The 13,670-nt window shown below is 38.4% G+C and overlaps 1 protein-coding gene across 4 annotated transcripts in view; it reads right to left on the bottom strand.

Annotated features, from left to right (window-relative positions):
* Positions 1–13,670, bottom strand: part of BNC2 (basonuclin 2) — a 436,346-nt gene that overhangs the window by 248,324 nt on the left and 174,352 nt on the right. Inside the window, exon 4 of one of the 4 annotated variants that reach the window (XM_039240935.1) lies at positions 8,156–8,239. The exons of the other annotated variants lie outside the window; for them this stretch is intronic. Within the exon in view, the coding sequence (XP_039096866.1) occupies positions 8,156–8,239 (84 nt within the window). The remainder of the gene's footprint in view (positions 1–8,155; positions 8,240–13,670) is intronic. 4 annotated transcript variants of the gene reach the window in all.

The raw sequence follows: 13,670 nt of genomic DNA, 5'->3' as shown, positions 1-13,670 counted from the left end.
AATTTTCAGGCAAAAATTTCTTCCTAATTTTTATCTGCTTAGCCAAAAGACACTAGTAAAATACACTTATATAATAACAATGCATTTACTACTTGCTATGTGCAAGACACAATGCCTAGACACACACACAACCCTTCAACCTTTCCAATAATGCCAAGAAAATAGATCTGAAGAACTCAAATCATCCTGTTTTATTTCATCAATTAAACTGAAATCCAAAGATCAAAATACACAAAAGCAATATCCTAACTACTTACTGGTTGTTCTATTGGATGTCAGGAAACTCAGGTACTTTGATTTGAATGTCTTCCTCTTTATGTCAGAAAGAAGGAAAAAGGTAACAGAGCAACAAATTTCTGGCTTTCATCAATAACAATTCCACTCAAAAGTCCAAGAAAAGGGATAATTTGGTGAGTATTCTATAATCCCTTAAAAAAAAAAAAACCTCAATAAATCAAGGTCCATTCGTGTTCCTTAAAAAAATCTACCAATGGTCAGACAAATTTATGTGAAAATGCAACCTAAATTTTTTTTTTTTTTTTTTTTTATTTCTAGGAGAGAGACAGCGTGAGCAGGGGAGGGTCAGAGAGAGAGGGAGACACAGACTCGGAAACAGGCTCCAGGCTCTGAGCTGGCAGTCAGCACAAAGCCTGACGCGGGGCTCGAACCCACGAACTGCGAGATCATGACCTAAGCGAAAGTCGGATGCTTAACCGACTAAGCCACCCAGGCGCCCCTAAAATTTTTAAGTTTACAATTGAAGTGACTGTGAATATTAATCCTTACTAGCAGAAAAACTAGGACTATAAATGAAAATAGAACTGCAGTTCACCTTATGGAGGATAGAATAGGTTGGTTGTGAAAAGAATTAAATATAAAAGAATAAAAATAAAAATAAAGGCAAGAGAATGGAGAAGGAAAAGGAAAGAAAAAAAAGACGTACACCACAATAAAAAGAGAAAGGCAATAAGCTAAAGAGGGGACTGACGGAGCAAAGTGAGGGAAGACGTAGTAAAATGACTCTTGTCCAAGATTTGCTGGAGCTCTGGACCATCGCCTGTATGTGACAGAGGGATTACCTCTGTGGTGGCTTTTAAAAATGCTTTCTGTATCTAAAAAGTCTCACTTTATTTTTCAAATTACTATGTTTATCTTTTTCCTTGTTTGTTTTTAATGAAAGTTCATGTTTGAAAACTTTGCTTATGTGTAAGGGAATGACTTTTATTTTAGAAATATACTTTGGAACATACACACCATTGCTCATTTTAGTGCTCAAAACCTCAGAGATGCCCCAACATTCCAAACCTGACAGTCTTTCCTTTGTAAAGAAATTAGGGTTGCCTCTTTCCACAGCACTTGAAAATTACATTCGAAATCAGTCTTCATGATTGCAAAAAGCCTTGAAAATATGTCTGTTTGCTTGAGGAATCATCTATTACCAAAGATAATTGTCCCTATTCTCAAGAAAACAATATAGATGTGCCCAAAGAGTCAGAAGCTCGCAAAGGAACATCCAAAGTTGGTTAAAGAGAAAAACTGTCCTTCTGCCTAGAGTATGTATACAGAACAATTGCACTGAATATTGTACCCAAAGCCAGACTCCATAGGAAGGTGAGCTGTGCATCAACCCAGCTGGCTGAGCAGGCTAAGAACCCCCCCTACTCAGTAGTCAGCCTTGACTCAATGGCTTGCTTCTTTCTACCCATCCACTTACCCATCCTGTGTTCCAATAAACCACTGGTCCTTATTCTATCCCTCAAGACCATAAGCATGCTTTTATATGAAAATTCATTAAATAATGTACCACTTTCAATATATTGATCCTACAAACTGTAACTCTGTGAAGTGGTTCAACACGATGTCATCACTACACAGCAACTTGTTTCATTTACAGTATCTGTTTCACTTCTACTCATGAGCTAATATAATTCAATTTTTTTTAACTGCACACAGGCTGCTAGACACATGTGCATGGCAAATGGAATCTGAACTTAGCTTAACAGCCTCATTTATTCCTGATGGTTTAAATTATTTCATCACAATTAATGACACCCCCTCAGCTTCCTGTGCAGCGCTGCCAGATGTTCAGAGACCACAAAGCCACTCTCTTCTTTGACGGCTGGTGACAAGTTGTCCTCTGAAGGACGTTCCCTAGGTACACGGACCGGATGACACCTCCATTGCTTAGCACCTCTCTGCCTCCCAGAGTAACCATGTTGAGGAAAAAGCAGGAAGGCATGAGAAACCAGCAAATGCATTAGCAAAGGCAAATTATGTGAAGTGATCTACACTCCGAGGAACTTGGCTCCTGCCACAGGAGTTCTTAACCCTGTTGTTTTATGAAAGAGCTCTTCACCTCCACCTTCCTAGCCACTGGCATCCACTGAGTGCCTAACAGGGCGTCAGTCCTCAGAGAATGTAAAGGGACAATAAAAATATAAACTTTTCCATGGTTTTGGTAATTTTGTCTTGAGGAGTGTTGTTTAAACTTACCACCTTCATCATGATCATCATCTTGTTTTTAAGAGAGAAGACTTTGACGGTTTATCATTATCTGTATCTTCAATAATAATTTTCTTCTATTCCACAGACACTTCTAGTTGAAACATATACCATTTTGGCAACTTGTAGCAAGCAGTTTTACCTCTTTTCTTTTTTTAAACTTTACAGAGGTATAATATAATGGATATACATAAAGTTAAACACATTTCCTGTACACAGCTTGATGAGTTTGGTTTACCTATTTGTCTTGGGCTTAGTAGGATTTATTCATTTCAGGGGCTGTTGGCTTTTTTGTTGTTGTTGTTGTTAGGTTTTGTTATTTTTTTAAAGAACACACTGAGAAATAGACTTCAGACTTTTCTTATTTTCATTTTAATAATGTGCAAAGCCATTTACTTCTTTTCTTAACAATAACAAAATTCCTCTTCAGTACTGAAATTCAAAAATAGTAATTATCTTACATTCATCATTTTAAGTTCACAAAAATATGTAAATTCCCATAATCACAGGTAGCTAAGAGTAGCTAACAGGGCAGCAGAAATAGTAAACATACTAGCACTGATACAATAAGAATCCAATACTACAGCTCTAATTTGGAAAACATTTCCATCAACTAGAGAACATGTGGCAGACATTTTATGGATTATTTTTTAAATGTTTAAAAAAAACACACAAAAAAACGCTGATCTTATTCAGGGAATAAGGGACCTTTTTCTTTGCCAAAAAGTGTAATAGGAAAACTGAAAGGCCACCTGTGTCAGCCCACCCTATGGTATGAACATAAGCTATAAGAGTATTTTGGAAAATATCTTTAAACTGAGATGAGAAAAAAATCAGTATCAATACAGATTCCAAGCAGATGCAAAAGGCTTCTGTGCATGTTAGTGATTATGTGTGTGGCCTGCACAGCCTAATTTCAGATGCCTCCCAAACCCAGTGTACTTTCTCTTTTATAAACTATTTGGGATTAAAACTAGGACCTCATCCATATCAACTTTGACAATGGACACAAATACAGCGTAAGCTAATCAAGCCAAACAAGTATAATTTTCCCCCTCATAGATGGCTCTTTTAATCTTAAATGCCTACTGAATTTTATAGACTACACTTAATATTTCCACAGTTGTTTATTAAAATTACTTTCCTAGGAAGTTCTATGAAACCAACAGTGTAGTTTGTATCAGAACTGAGGCGATCAGAGAGAAGTTGAGATGATGGCATTCTCACAGCAAGCAGACAACAATAGGAAACTCTTAGCACTCCCAGAGTTGCATCAAATTTTCCATGGACCGAAACTAAAATGAAATAGTTCAATTACTAAGAGGTAGATAAGTAAAATAAACAACTAATTTCATACAGTGAAGTTGGGAGAGAGTCATATGGACCTCATTCTGTTGTCTCCAAACACTGTATCGGAGGGGAAAAAGAGCTGAATAAACTTTAAACTCTCATGTAGGGATGTATTGCTTGTGTGTCCCTGGCAGATGTGGAAAGGAGATGAAATGGGCAAGGGAGAATCAAATATCCCATCGCTGCAGGTTTGCTGAGGGAAAGAGCACTGCAAAGATCTCACATCTGGCAATCATTTGTCAATAGCTGGAAAGAGAACGGCAGGAAACTTTCTGGCTCTTGGAGAAGATGAAAAGACAAAAACCATGTGTCACACACACACATACACACACACACATTCTGCAATGGTACAATGACTACTACACTTATTCTCCACCCCTCCTCCCCCCCCCCCCAAATTTAATGATCTTCAGATATACTCTACTCCGTGGTCAAAAACATGCAGTCACTTGACTTGTTAAAGCTGCAGTGTATGTACATTTTTCAAATAAACCCCAGGGCTGATGTTAGAAAATCAAAATCAGTCAAGCATAGACCGCCTGGTACTTTGGGCAGGAATCCTTGTGGTTTAGTCAATAAACAGAATCTGAATGAAAGACACCACAGTAACTAGACAGTAACGTTTTGAACGGTTCTTAACCTGAAGGGGGGTTGGGGGAGGCGAGTGCACTAGTGACCATGGATATAAGGCTAGCAATCCACTTAGATGACTCGCTATACCTGCAACATGACTGTGTTTAGCACAAGGTCATCTGCTGTTACACACACACACACACACACACACACACACACACACACACACCACAGAGTGAACTTGTATTTGAGGAATGTTGTGAATGAATTTGGAGAGAAAACAGCTTGTTGTTTTTTAAATAACTATTCCTGTTTAATAGGGTGGGAAGGGGAAACCCCAGATTCTGTGCAGTCCATATTAGTGATAATAATATAGAAAATTTGCTGGCTTCATTATGAGTTCATAAAAATGACCAGCTTTGCCCTAGCAGGTTTATTATGCAATAAAAAGTTTTCGGGACAACCCATACAAAATTAATTAACTTCTCCAAAATCATAGGAATTTAAATCTGGTCATGGTGATCGATAGACTTCAATAAGCAGCTTTCAGTTCACCCTTATGCTGTATTTAACTAGCAGCAGCCGCCAGGCTCATCCCTGTGATTCCATAAGTGAATGCTGCAGGTTGTTTAATAACCTGGCAAATTCACAGTAGCTTGTCAAATTATTACAGGAACAGTGTCATCACTAAACAAGCCTGATCACGGTTAATTACAATGCAGACTAGAGAGCAGCCACAATTGTTCATTAATTACAGGAAGCACCTCATTTAAATTTTATGGAAATTTACACTTGCACCCTGGTATGTCTGGGGGAAAAAAAAGTGATCCTTCACGCATTCACAGAAGAAAGGAGTCTGTGGTTTATGAAACATCACAGTAAATTGTGTCTAATCTGGTACTGAAATATTGGTTCATTATTTACTCTAATTTTCTAAGCACTTTAGTGGTGAAAAATATCAAGTCAACCTCACATCTTGAATTCCCAACCAAGAAAGGAACCGTGTTGGGTTAGCTCTAACAACTTAGTACAGGATAAGGCACAGTCAGACTCAAAAAGTAACTTTTCTCTGATTGAAAATATAACATTTAAGAGCAATTAAGGGAAGTCTAAACTAAAATAACCACTTCCTAGAAAATAACTGTATAAGAGCACAATTTTTTGCTAATATCAGTTAACCTCCAAAGCTAAAGAAAGTATACAGTTTCATACCCACTTCAAAATCAACAAAATTAGACAGCGAATCAAAGTTTTGATTTTGAGCTACTTTTCAAAGTTAAGCATATTAACATAAGATACCCTTGCAAAACTCAAGTCAGACACAGACTTCGAGAATAACAGTCACTCAAAACCAAAGATATGTTCATGAAAGAGTGTCTGAGATCTTGGGATTACTAAGCAATAAAGTTGCTAAGCCATCTGAAATTTTAGGGATAGCAAAAAAGAGTGAAAAGGAAAAAGGCAAGAACAGAAAGGAACTCAACCAGTCATGAGAAATTATGTCAGTTAAAATATAAAAATAAATCGAATATGGGCACACTGTGTGTCTAAATGAAAATACTTCATAGGAAAGAATATAAACAAACCATTGCTCCTAAATCGAGGTGTACAAGAGGTTGTTCTCAGAATCAAGAGGCCAAACAGCAAATTCTCTAGTGGTTATAATGCTTGGCCCTGGGGGACAGCCTGAGATCCAAGTAGGAAAAATAGATGCCTCTGGCAAGTATTATACTGAGTTCCCTGGAGGGCAGAATTAGACTAAAAACTAAGAAATGGCTCATTCCTGGGGGGGGGCAGAATACATGTCATGGCAAGAATGAAAGGACTCTAGGCTAAAAAAAACTCCTGAAATTGTTAGCTGGTGAAGAACATAGTGTCAGGGTATTTTTTATGACTGATATAATATGGATATGTACCAGATATTATTAAAATGTAAGGAAGCCATATTTAGAAAGGAAGAGGAAAAGGAGAAGGAAATGGTTCAAATGAGTTCCAATTAATTCACCAATTCACCATACTTGACTATCTTTGGACAGAATCAACCTTTCCACTCAGTCTGCCAAAATGGTGTTGCAAGAGGAGGAGTCCAATAAAATGAGACTCATTTCTTTGCCCAGGGGCTTGGTCTTCTTTGCAAGGACCATGCTGAACTGTCAACTCTACAAATGTTTAACTACCTACAACCAGGGTTTCACTTAAACTGGTAAATACACATTTTCTCTCTTGGTATGTTAAAATAATATGCTCCATTGGTCTCTTTCAGTTTTATTTCACACAGTCACATCTGCAAAACCCATTGCTCTTTGCTCCATAACTCAAGGTTCACAAACAGATTATCCAACAACCACCCATGACAGACCATTCCAGGTGATGTGTTTGAAGAACATCACTCGTCCTACCCAAAGAGGTCAAGGATCAGACCACTCTCCACGAAAAGCCTTCCATCACTCTGCATTTATGTGTCACACACAAGCTGTTAGCTTTCTAAAACTGGGAGATACATGATCATGTCTCATATGTGTCACACCTGCTTTTCTGTTGTACCATAGCCATACACCACCCAGACAGTACCAGCTTGTGGCACAGCAGAGCTCAGGTGGTCTTCCCTAGGCCAAGAGCAGGTGTGCAGGAGATGGGATACTCTTCAGTACCATAAAAACTGAAAGCTCCTCCTACCACCACTTCTACCTTCACTCCAACTGTGAAGAAGTCAATTTTTAAAACTATTCTCCTTTCTCATGTGGGGTGTCTAAATAGTAAAAATGTTTTAAAACCAAGCTCACCATGTTCATCCCATAAGTCTGAAAATTTAGGAAGTGATGCCAAATGGAGTCCCTAAAAAAATAATATGTGTTTGTTCATGCTAGGGGATGCCATCCATGTTACAACTTCAGCCAGTATCTTTGCATTACTGGCACACACACATCCCTTAAATATTAAAAGGCATATAAAAACAGAGCCAGATCTTTGGCCACAATGTCGTATTTATATTCTTAATTGGAAATACACCTAACTACTTCTAATATCCCAAAACCACATAACATGAACTGAATTCCAAGTAAATATTTTCACTTTGTTAATAAACTTAATATTATGTCACAGGACATATCTCCTAATGCATGAAAAGGGAAGATACTTCTCATTAAATCCTATTTTTCTATACAGTGTCCAGCTGAATGGCTTCTGCTCTCCTGAGCTGAGAGATAATAATGCAGGAAGCATAGATGGCTCACCTTGTAGCCATCTAGTGTCAAGCACAGTGCTGAGCACAGGATAATTTTAAAAGATTAGAGCTAATATTTACTCAGTGCCTGTTACGTGCCAGGCCCTGTGCTAAATTCTAGGAATATGTTAAAACATTTATCCCTTATAATCACCTTGGGTAGTGACTCTCCATTTTATAGATAGGAAAGCTTAAGTTTAGTTTGATTGAATAACTTGACGAAGGCCTCACTGTATTTTACGTCAACCGAGGCAGTGAGCCTTCAGAAACCATGTTCTTATCCACTGTAGTGTGTATCATTTCTTGAATGAATAAATGAATCATCTCCAGTTATAGACGATCTATCCTGAAAAGGACCTCTCATTGCACACATGCTACCTTGGCTCCTCTTTTACACCTGTCTCCACAACTGACCATCTCCTGATGGCGTTGCTATACCTGCATCGCCTTCAGGGACCACTGTTTCTGTCACACCACCCCCAACTAATAAAGCAATAAGACTCCAACCTGGACTTCCAGCCTCTGGTCTGGCTCCTCCAGGTTTGGGCAAAAGTCTGCACCCAGCACTCTGCCAGCACATGCCACTGGAACCTGGGGGAATATGGCCAAGTTAGACGCTGGATGTGGAGGCTGCTGAGAACTGCACAGAAACACATTAGACCCAGACGGAAGCAGGGACATCCCAACTGCAGGCATTAAACAGGCCATCATGACTCCATTGGTTTTTGACACTTAGTATGTCAGTATATTATAAATATCATGTAACCAAGCTCATTAACTATCAGAAGGTAAATTCCAAGAATAAAAGATGCACAAAATTTTTATTCCCCCTTGTATCCACAGCGTGTAGCACAACATAGGCATTTAATAAATATCTCTGGATGAAAGCAGAGGTTAAAGTAAAGAGAAAAAGAAATGTAGAATCTCTGCTTGATCCCAGTGACATTTTCCCCTTCTGTCATTTAATTTTCTTATGTGAGAGTGAAAAACATTGCATTCTTTTTTTTTAATATTTTTATTTATTTCTAGGAGAGAGAGAGAGAGAGACAGCGTGAGCAGGGGAGGGTCAGAGAGAGAGGGATACACAGACTGAAATAGGCTCCAGGCTCTGAGCTGGCAGTCAGCACAGAGCCCAACGCGGGGCTCGAACCCACGAACCGCGAGATCATGACCTAAGCAAAAGTCGGACGCTTAACCGACTAAGCCACCCAGGCGCCCCAAAAACATTGCATTCTATAATGTCAAAAGTTCCTTTCCACCGTTTACCTGATCAAATTTATTTTTTCCTATTCATGGTATAGGTTAGCACAGACAGACTCTGTCTATCAATACTTATTATTTATTTACCATCTCTAAATTTTGTTGAAGAGGCTTATTTTATGTCTTTTCCCATAATAAAAAATGGTAAAACAGTTATAATTTAGAATGTTTCTCTATATCTCAAATTCCACACTGAAAGCCACTTAAGACCCCCTTTCAAAACTAAATTATCTAATTAGTTGATCTCATCCCAAAATGCCACCAACTATCACCTACTTACTTCATTTTAGATTTTTCCTGAGGTAAAGACAAAATGCTGTAAATTCCATCTCTGCATTTTAAAAAACTTCCCTGAATCACTACTCAGTACTTCCAAACATACACTATCTTCATTAATCATACAACTATGCATATCAGAATCTTGGTCCATCAATCGGCTTCCTCCTATCTTCTTTCCCCATCAGCGCCCACCTCTGCTGTTTTGTTCTGTGCTTTAACTCCACTTAGGATCATCTGTGACAATTTTCCTTGTTCGGATGTAAGTTTTCAGCCAAGTAGGCTACTTTACAAGGTATTTCCCTCTTTCTTTTAACCCACGAATCAGTTCACTTCTCTAAAGCTAAACAATTTTCAATAAAGTTCACTTTGCAAGTTCATCAGTAAATATTACTAATATTAAAAAAGAAAGCTCTCAGCCAATTTTCCATTTTTAGGACCAACTCTCCTATTTCTCTCAAGTCCTGCAATTATTTCTTCTTGCCTATGTCCATAAAGTGACATGGACAGATTGTCATCTTTGAAATACTGCTCTTTACCCACAAATTTCACACTGGAGCCCAAAAAGGGAAGGAAGAGAGTCACATTCTCTGAGCATTTACAGTCATGCAACCCTGTGGGCACCTTACACATAGATTAACCTGTTTTTTTCAACTATCGTATGGCATATGAGCATCTCCATTTGACAATTAAAAATGAAACAAAACAAAACAAAACAAAACCAAGGCTTCAGTAGGTAACTAGCTAGAAAGTTGCAATGCCCAAACTTAAGAGATGACAAGACTGAGAAGAGGGGCACATGGGTGACTCCACTGGTTGAGTGACCTACCCTAGATTTCAGCTCAGGTCATGATCCCATGGTTTGTGGGTTCGAGCCCCACACTGGGCTCGGCACTGAAAGTAGGATTCTCTTTCTCTCTCTCAAAATAAATAAATTTTTAAAAACTTAAAAAAAGCATGATGCCTCTTTACAAAAAGAGAGAAGACAACATATTTCAAAGAAGCAAATAAAAAACATACAATAGCTGCATTTAGTGGCTTACATTCTAGAGGCATTTGCTGATATTTCATATGACAGAAATTACAAAAAAGACGAAGTGGAGAAGGTATGTTTTCAAGACCTACTACTTGCTCTGTGGTCTAGGACAACATAAGCAATGTGAAAGGAATTTAGCCTCTAACTTGAGGAATGAGAAAGAAATGGGGCATGGAGAAGAGTAGAGACACTGTGCATGTGCATTGTGGCACACACAGACTGATGCTGATGCCACCCCTCAGCTGACATATGGAGGGGCACTAATGAGTTCTGCAACAGTAATTCTCCCTACGGGGCAATAGAAGAACTGAGAAAAAATTCATCTTAGAATATTCCACAGGAAAACAACCCCCTCCCCAACAGCTTCCTATAAAACCTCAATAAATATGGTGACTTAACTGATTAAAGCAGATTCCATGAGCCAGAATATATATATATATATATATATATATATAGCAAATTGAGTGCAAATAATACTTTTTTTTATGTACACAAAACAAATTTCCACTTACCTTACTATTATTTGATAGTAAGTTTCTAGTTCCTTTCTACCACCCTCCACCCTGCAGAATGCATTTTATAAACACTCTTAAGAGAAAAGGAGAAAGTTAAACACAACTACAATTACACTCAATTACAACATCAGACACTTAGAAATACATAGTTTCTGAGAGAGAACAAAAAGGTCTGTGAATAAGTTAGAAGGAAACAGTACTACTAGAATGTTTCAACAATCCAAACCATGAAAAGAACTACACTAGGGACATGAGTTAGCACTCACAAACTTAGAATCCTAGAGTTTCTGAGCAGGAAAAAAAAAGCCATCAGGATCCATGAAAATGGACTCCCATATTTTAAAGATGAGGAAATGGAGATTTAAAAAAAAACTTCAGCTTTACTAATAGGTTCACCATTTAACAATACGCTCCCACCCCATTCACTACATTTAGTGGCAGCATCAGGTGAAGGAAAAAATTAAGGAGAAAGCAAGCTGTTACTATTTCCTAATTCATCAAAATATATCAAGGAAATATCAAAAAATATAAAAGTTGGTAACCCAATTAGTTATAATTCTGCACACCTAGACAATTAGGCTTTTTGATTTAGAACCCTGTGTAGTGAGACAGTTAGCAATAAGCGATCAAAACATGACTGACAGATAATAGCAGACATAAACTGTCTAGCTCCTTAGTATCACTCCAGTTTAAATTAAGATAATGAACTATGGTATGTACCTAACCACTGTTTTCCTGGAATATAAAATTTAAATTGATTTGCAGAACTCCAACTTTATCTGCTTTCTTTCATACCAGTGTTCAGTGTCTGCTTCAATGCCATACTTTAAAACAAAGTTCTCTATAAGGATTTTCACAAAATGTTTCAGTGATTTTTTATCTCTGAAAACTGGTAAGACGAAGGGGACATCATATTTTTTATTACTTTTTGCATTTTAGTATATTCTGCTTTTAAAGTAAAAAAAACATTTAAGTTGAAAACAATTAAAAAATATGAAACTGATCGGCTAATTTCTGAACAGTATGCCACAGGTTTAATTATGAGAATGGTAATTGTCTGGTACTCATCTAAATTTCATTGTGCTAGTGCTGTAACAGGAAGTAAGAGGCCTTGAAAGGGACCCTCTAAAATCCCATGGGTAAACTGAAGCTGAGTGCATATCTACTCTCCAGGACATACCTCAAAGGAATCATGGTGTGTGAGAGAGCTATTTACAACTTACTTTGTGTATAATCAGCAGAAACAAAAGATATGACAACAAGCATAAAGGCCTCCCTCTCTCTCCTTCCTTCTCCCCTCACAGGGGAATTCAGCAAGGGAGGGCCAGTGGGCATTCACTTCGGTGTCAAAAGGGCTTCCAGAAAACACATTTTCTGTGGGACAGGGAGGAAATATGGCAGGCTTCCTACACACACACACACACACACACACACACACACACACACACACACACACTAGTTCTTTGTTTACTGAGATCACACATAAAAACTGTTAGGGGCCAGGCTTCTGAAAAGAAGACTGAAAAAGCCCCACAACAGGAGTTACTACTCACAACTGAAACTGAATGAGGAACAAGGTGTGTGTACGGAATGGAAGAAACAAAGACACACAGAAATGATAACTTGAGAGAAGAAACACGTTACCAAGAAAAGGAATTCTACAGACTCTAGGATGCTTCTTGCATAGTCAGGGCCCATTTGAAATTTTATTTTTAAACCTGAAACATTCAGGTAGTCATCTGCCTGATAGCCACTATAAAAGTCAGAGACTAAATAAACAAACCAACTTCCATGTCAGCTCAAGACTCTTCAGTTAAGCTGGCCACAAGCCTGGATCAGTTCTGAAGTGTGTGTGTTTTGGTGACTTCAGTCTAGCAGGGCAGGGATGAGGGAAACTATCTGAACCCATGAAAAACTTGGAAAAGAGTGGACAAAATGTGTTTTAAAAAAACAGAGTAGGAGAGAGAGAAACCATAGAGTCCCATCAGAGGACTGCAGGACGTGGCTGGGTATAAGCTCTGTCACATTCCAAGCCAGAAAGAAGCACAGACTGAATCAGCTTAATGTCAGTAGCTAGACAATGCCAGGCAGCAAGAGAAAAAATTACTCAGATAACAAAAAATTCAGGAAGACCACTAAGTGAAATAGATTTGGCAATAAGCTAGCCAGGAGCTCTTGTGAGAAAGAGCAGAGAAAGAAATAAATTTATTACCCAACACTGTAAAGAGAAAGATGTACACTAAACACTACATTTGCTACAAAACAAATGAATACAAAAACTGAAAAGGAGAGAGGAGAGATGGACTAAGTTGCTGATAACTTAGATCTTAATTTTTCAGGCTACAGTTTAACTAAAAGACAGCATTTGGGGCCTAATCCTTCTCAGCTGTGGAACCCCAGGCTAAGACTCTGAAGAGAGACGTAAACAAAACCTAAGGCTCAAGAATGGAAATGCTGCTTAACAATCAGAAAGAAACTGGTGGGTCAAAATAGTATTGATCCAGTCTCCAATACAGAATGGCCAGAAATATGCTAGTTCCTATAGAGGCCTTAGATGAGGCAGGGTTGTAGCAATAGGAACACGGTAAGAATGAAAGATGTATTACAGAACTGAGCAGGACATTCCCCTCTAGAGTCATCCCAGAATAATGAACTACAGGATCAAGAGCAGAGAGCAGAGAAGGGTCAAGGAAGTGATTCTGCTCCTCAACAGGTTGACAGACACAGATGATTATGTGGGGAGCGGGCAGGGGACACATCCTCTCAGGAGCCAGGTACCGTTTAATTGGGGTTCACTCTCTTTCTGCCTTGGGAACTGACCCTCTTGGGTGAGCCAAGGATCCTAGGCTCTGTGATAGATGCATCCTCTGCAGGTACAATCACAGGAGATTTTCACAGCTACAAACAACAACACCTTGGTTTTATACCGTAAATG

Source organism: Hyaena hyaena, unplaced genomic scaffold, assembly GCF_003009895.1.
Source record: "Hyaena hyaena isolate Hyena2069 unplaced genomic scaffold, ASM300989v1 scaffold_185, whole genome shotgun sequence".
Lineage (NCBI taxonomy): Eukaryota > Metazoa > Chordata > Mammalia > Carnivora > Hyaenidae > Hyaena > Hyaena hyaena.
This window is presented reverse-complemented; position numbering and strand designations above follow the sequence as displayed.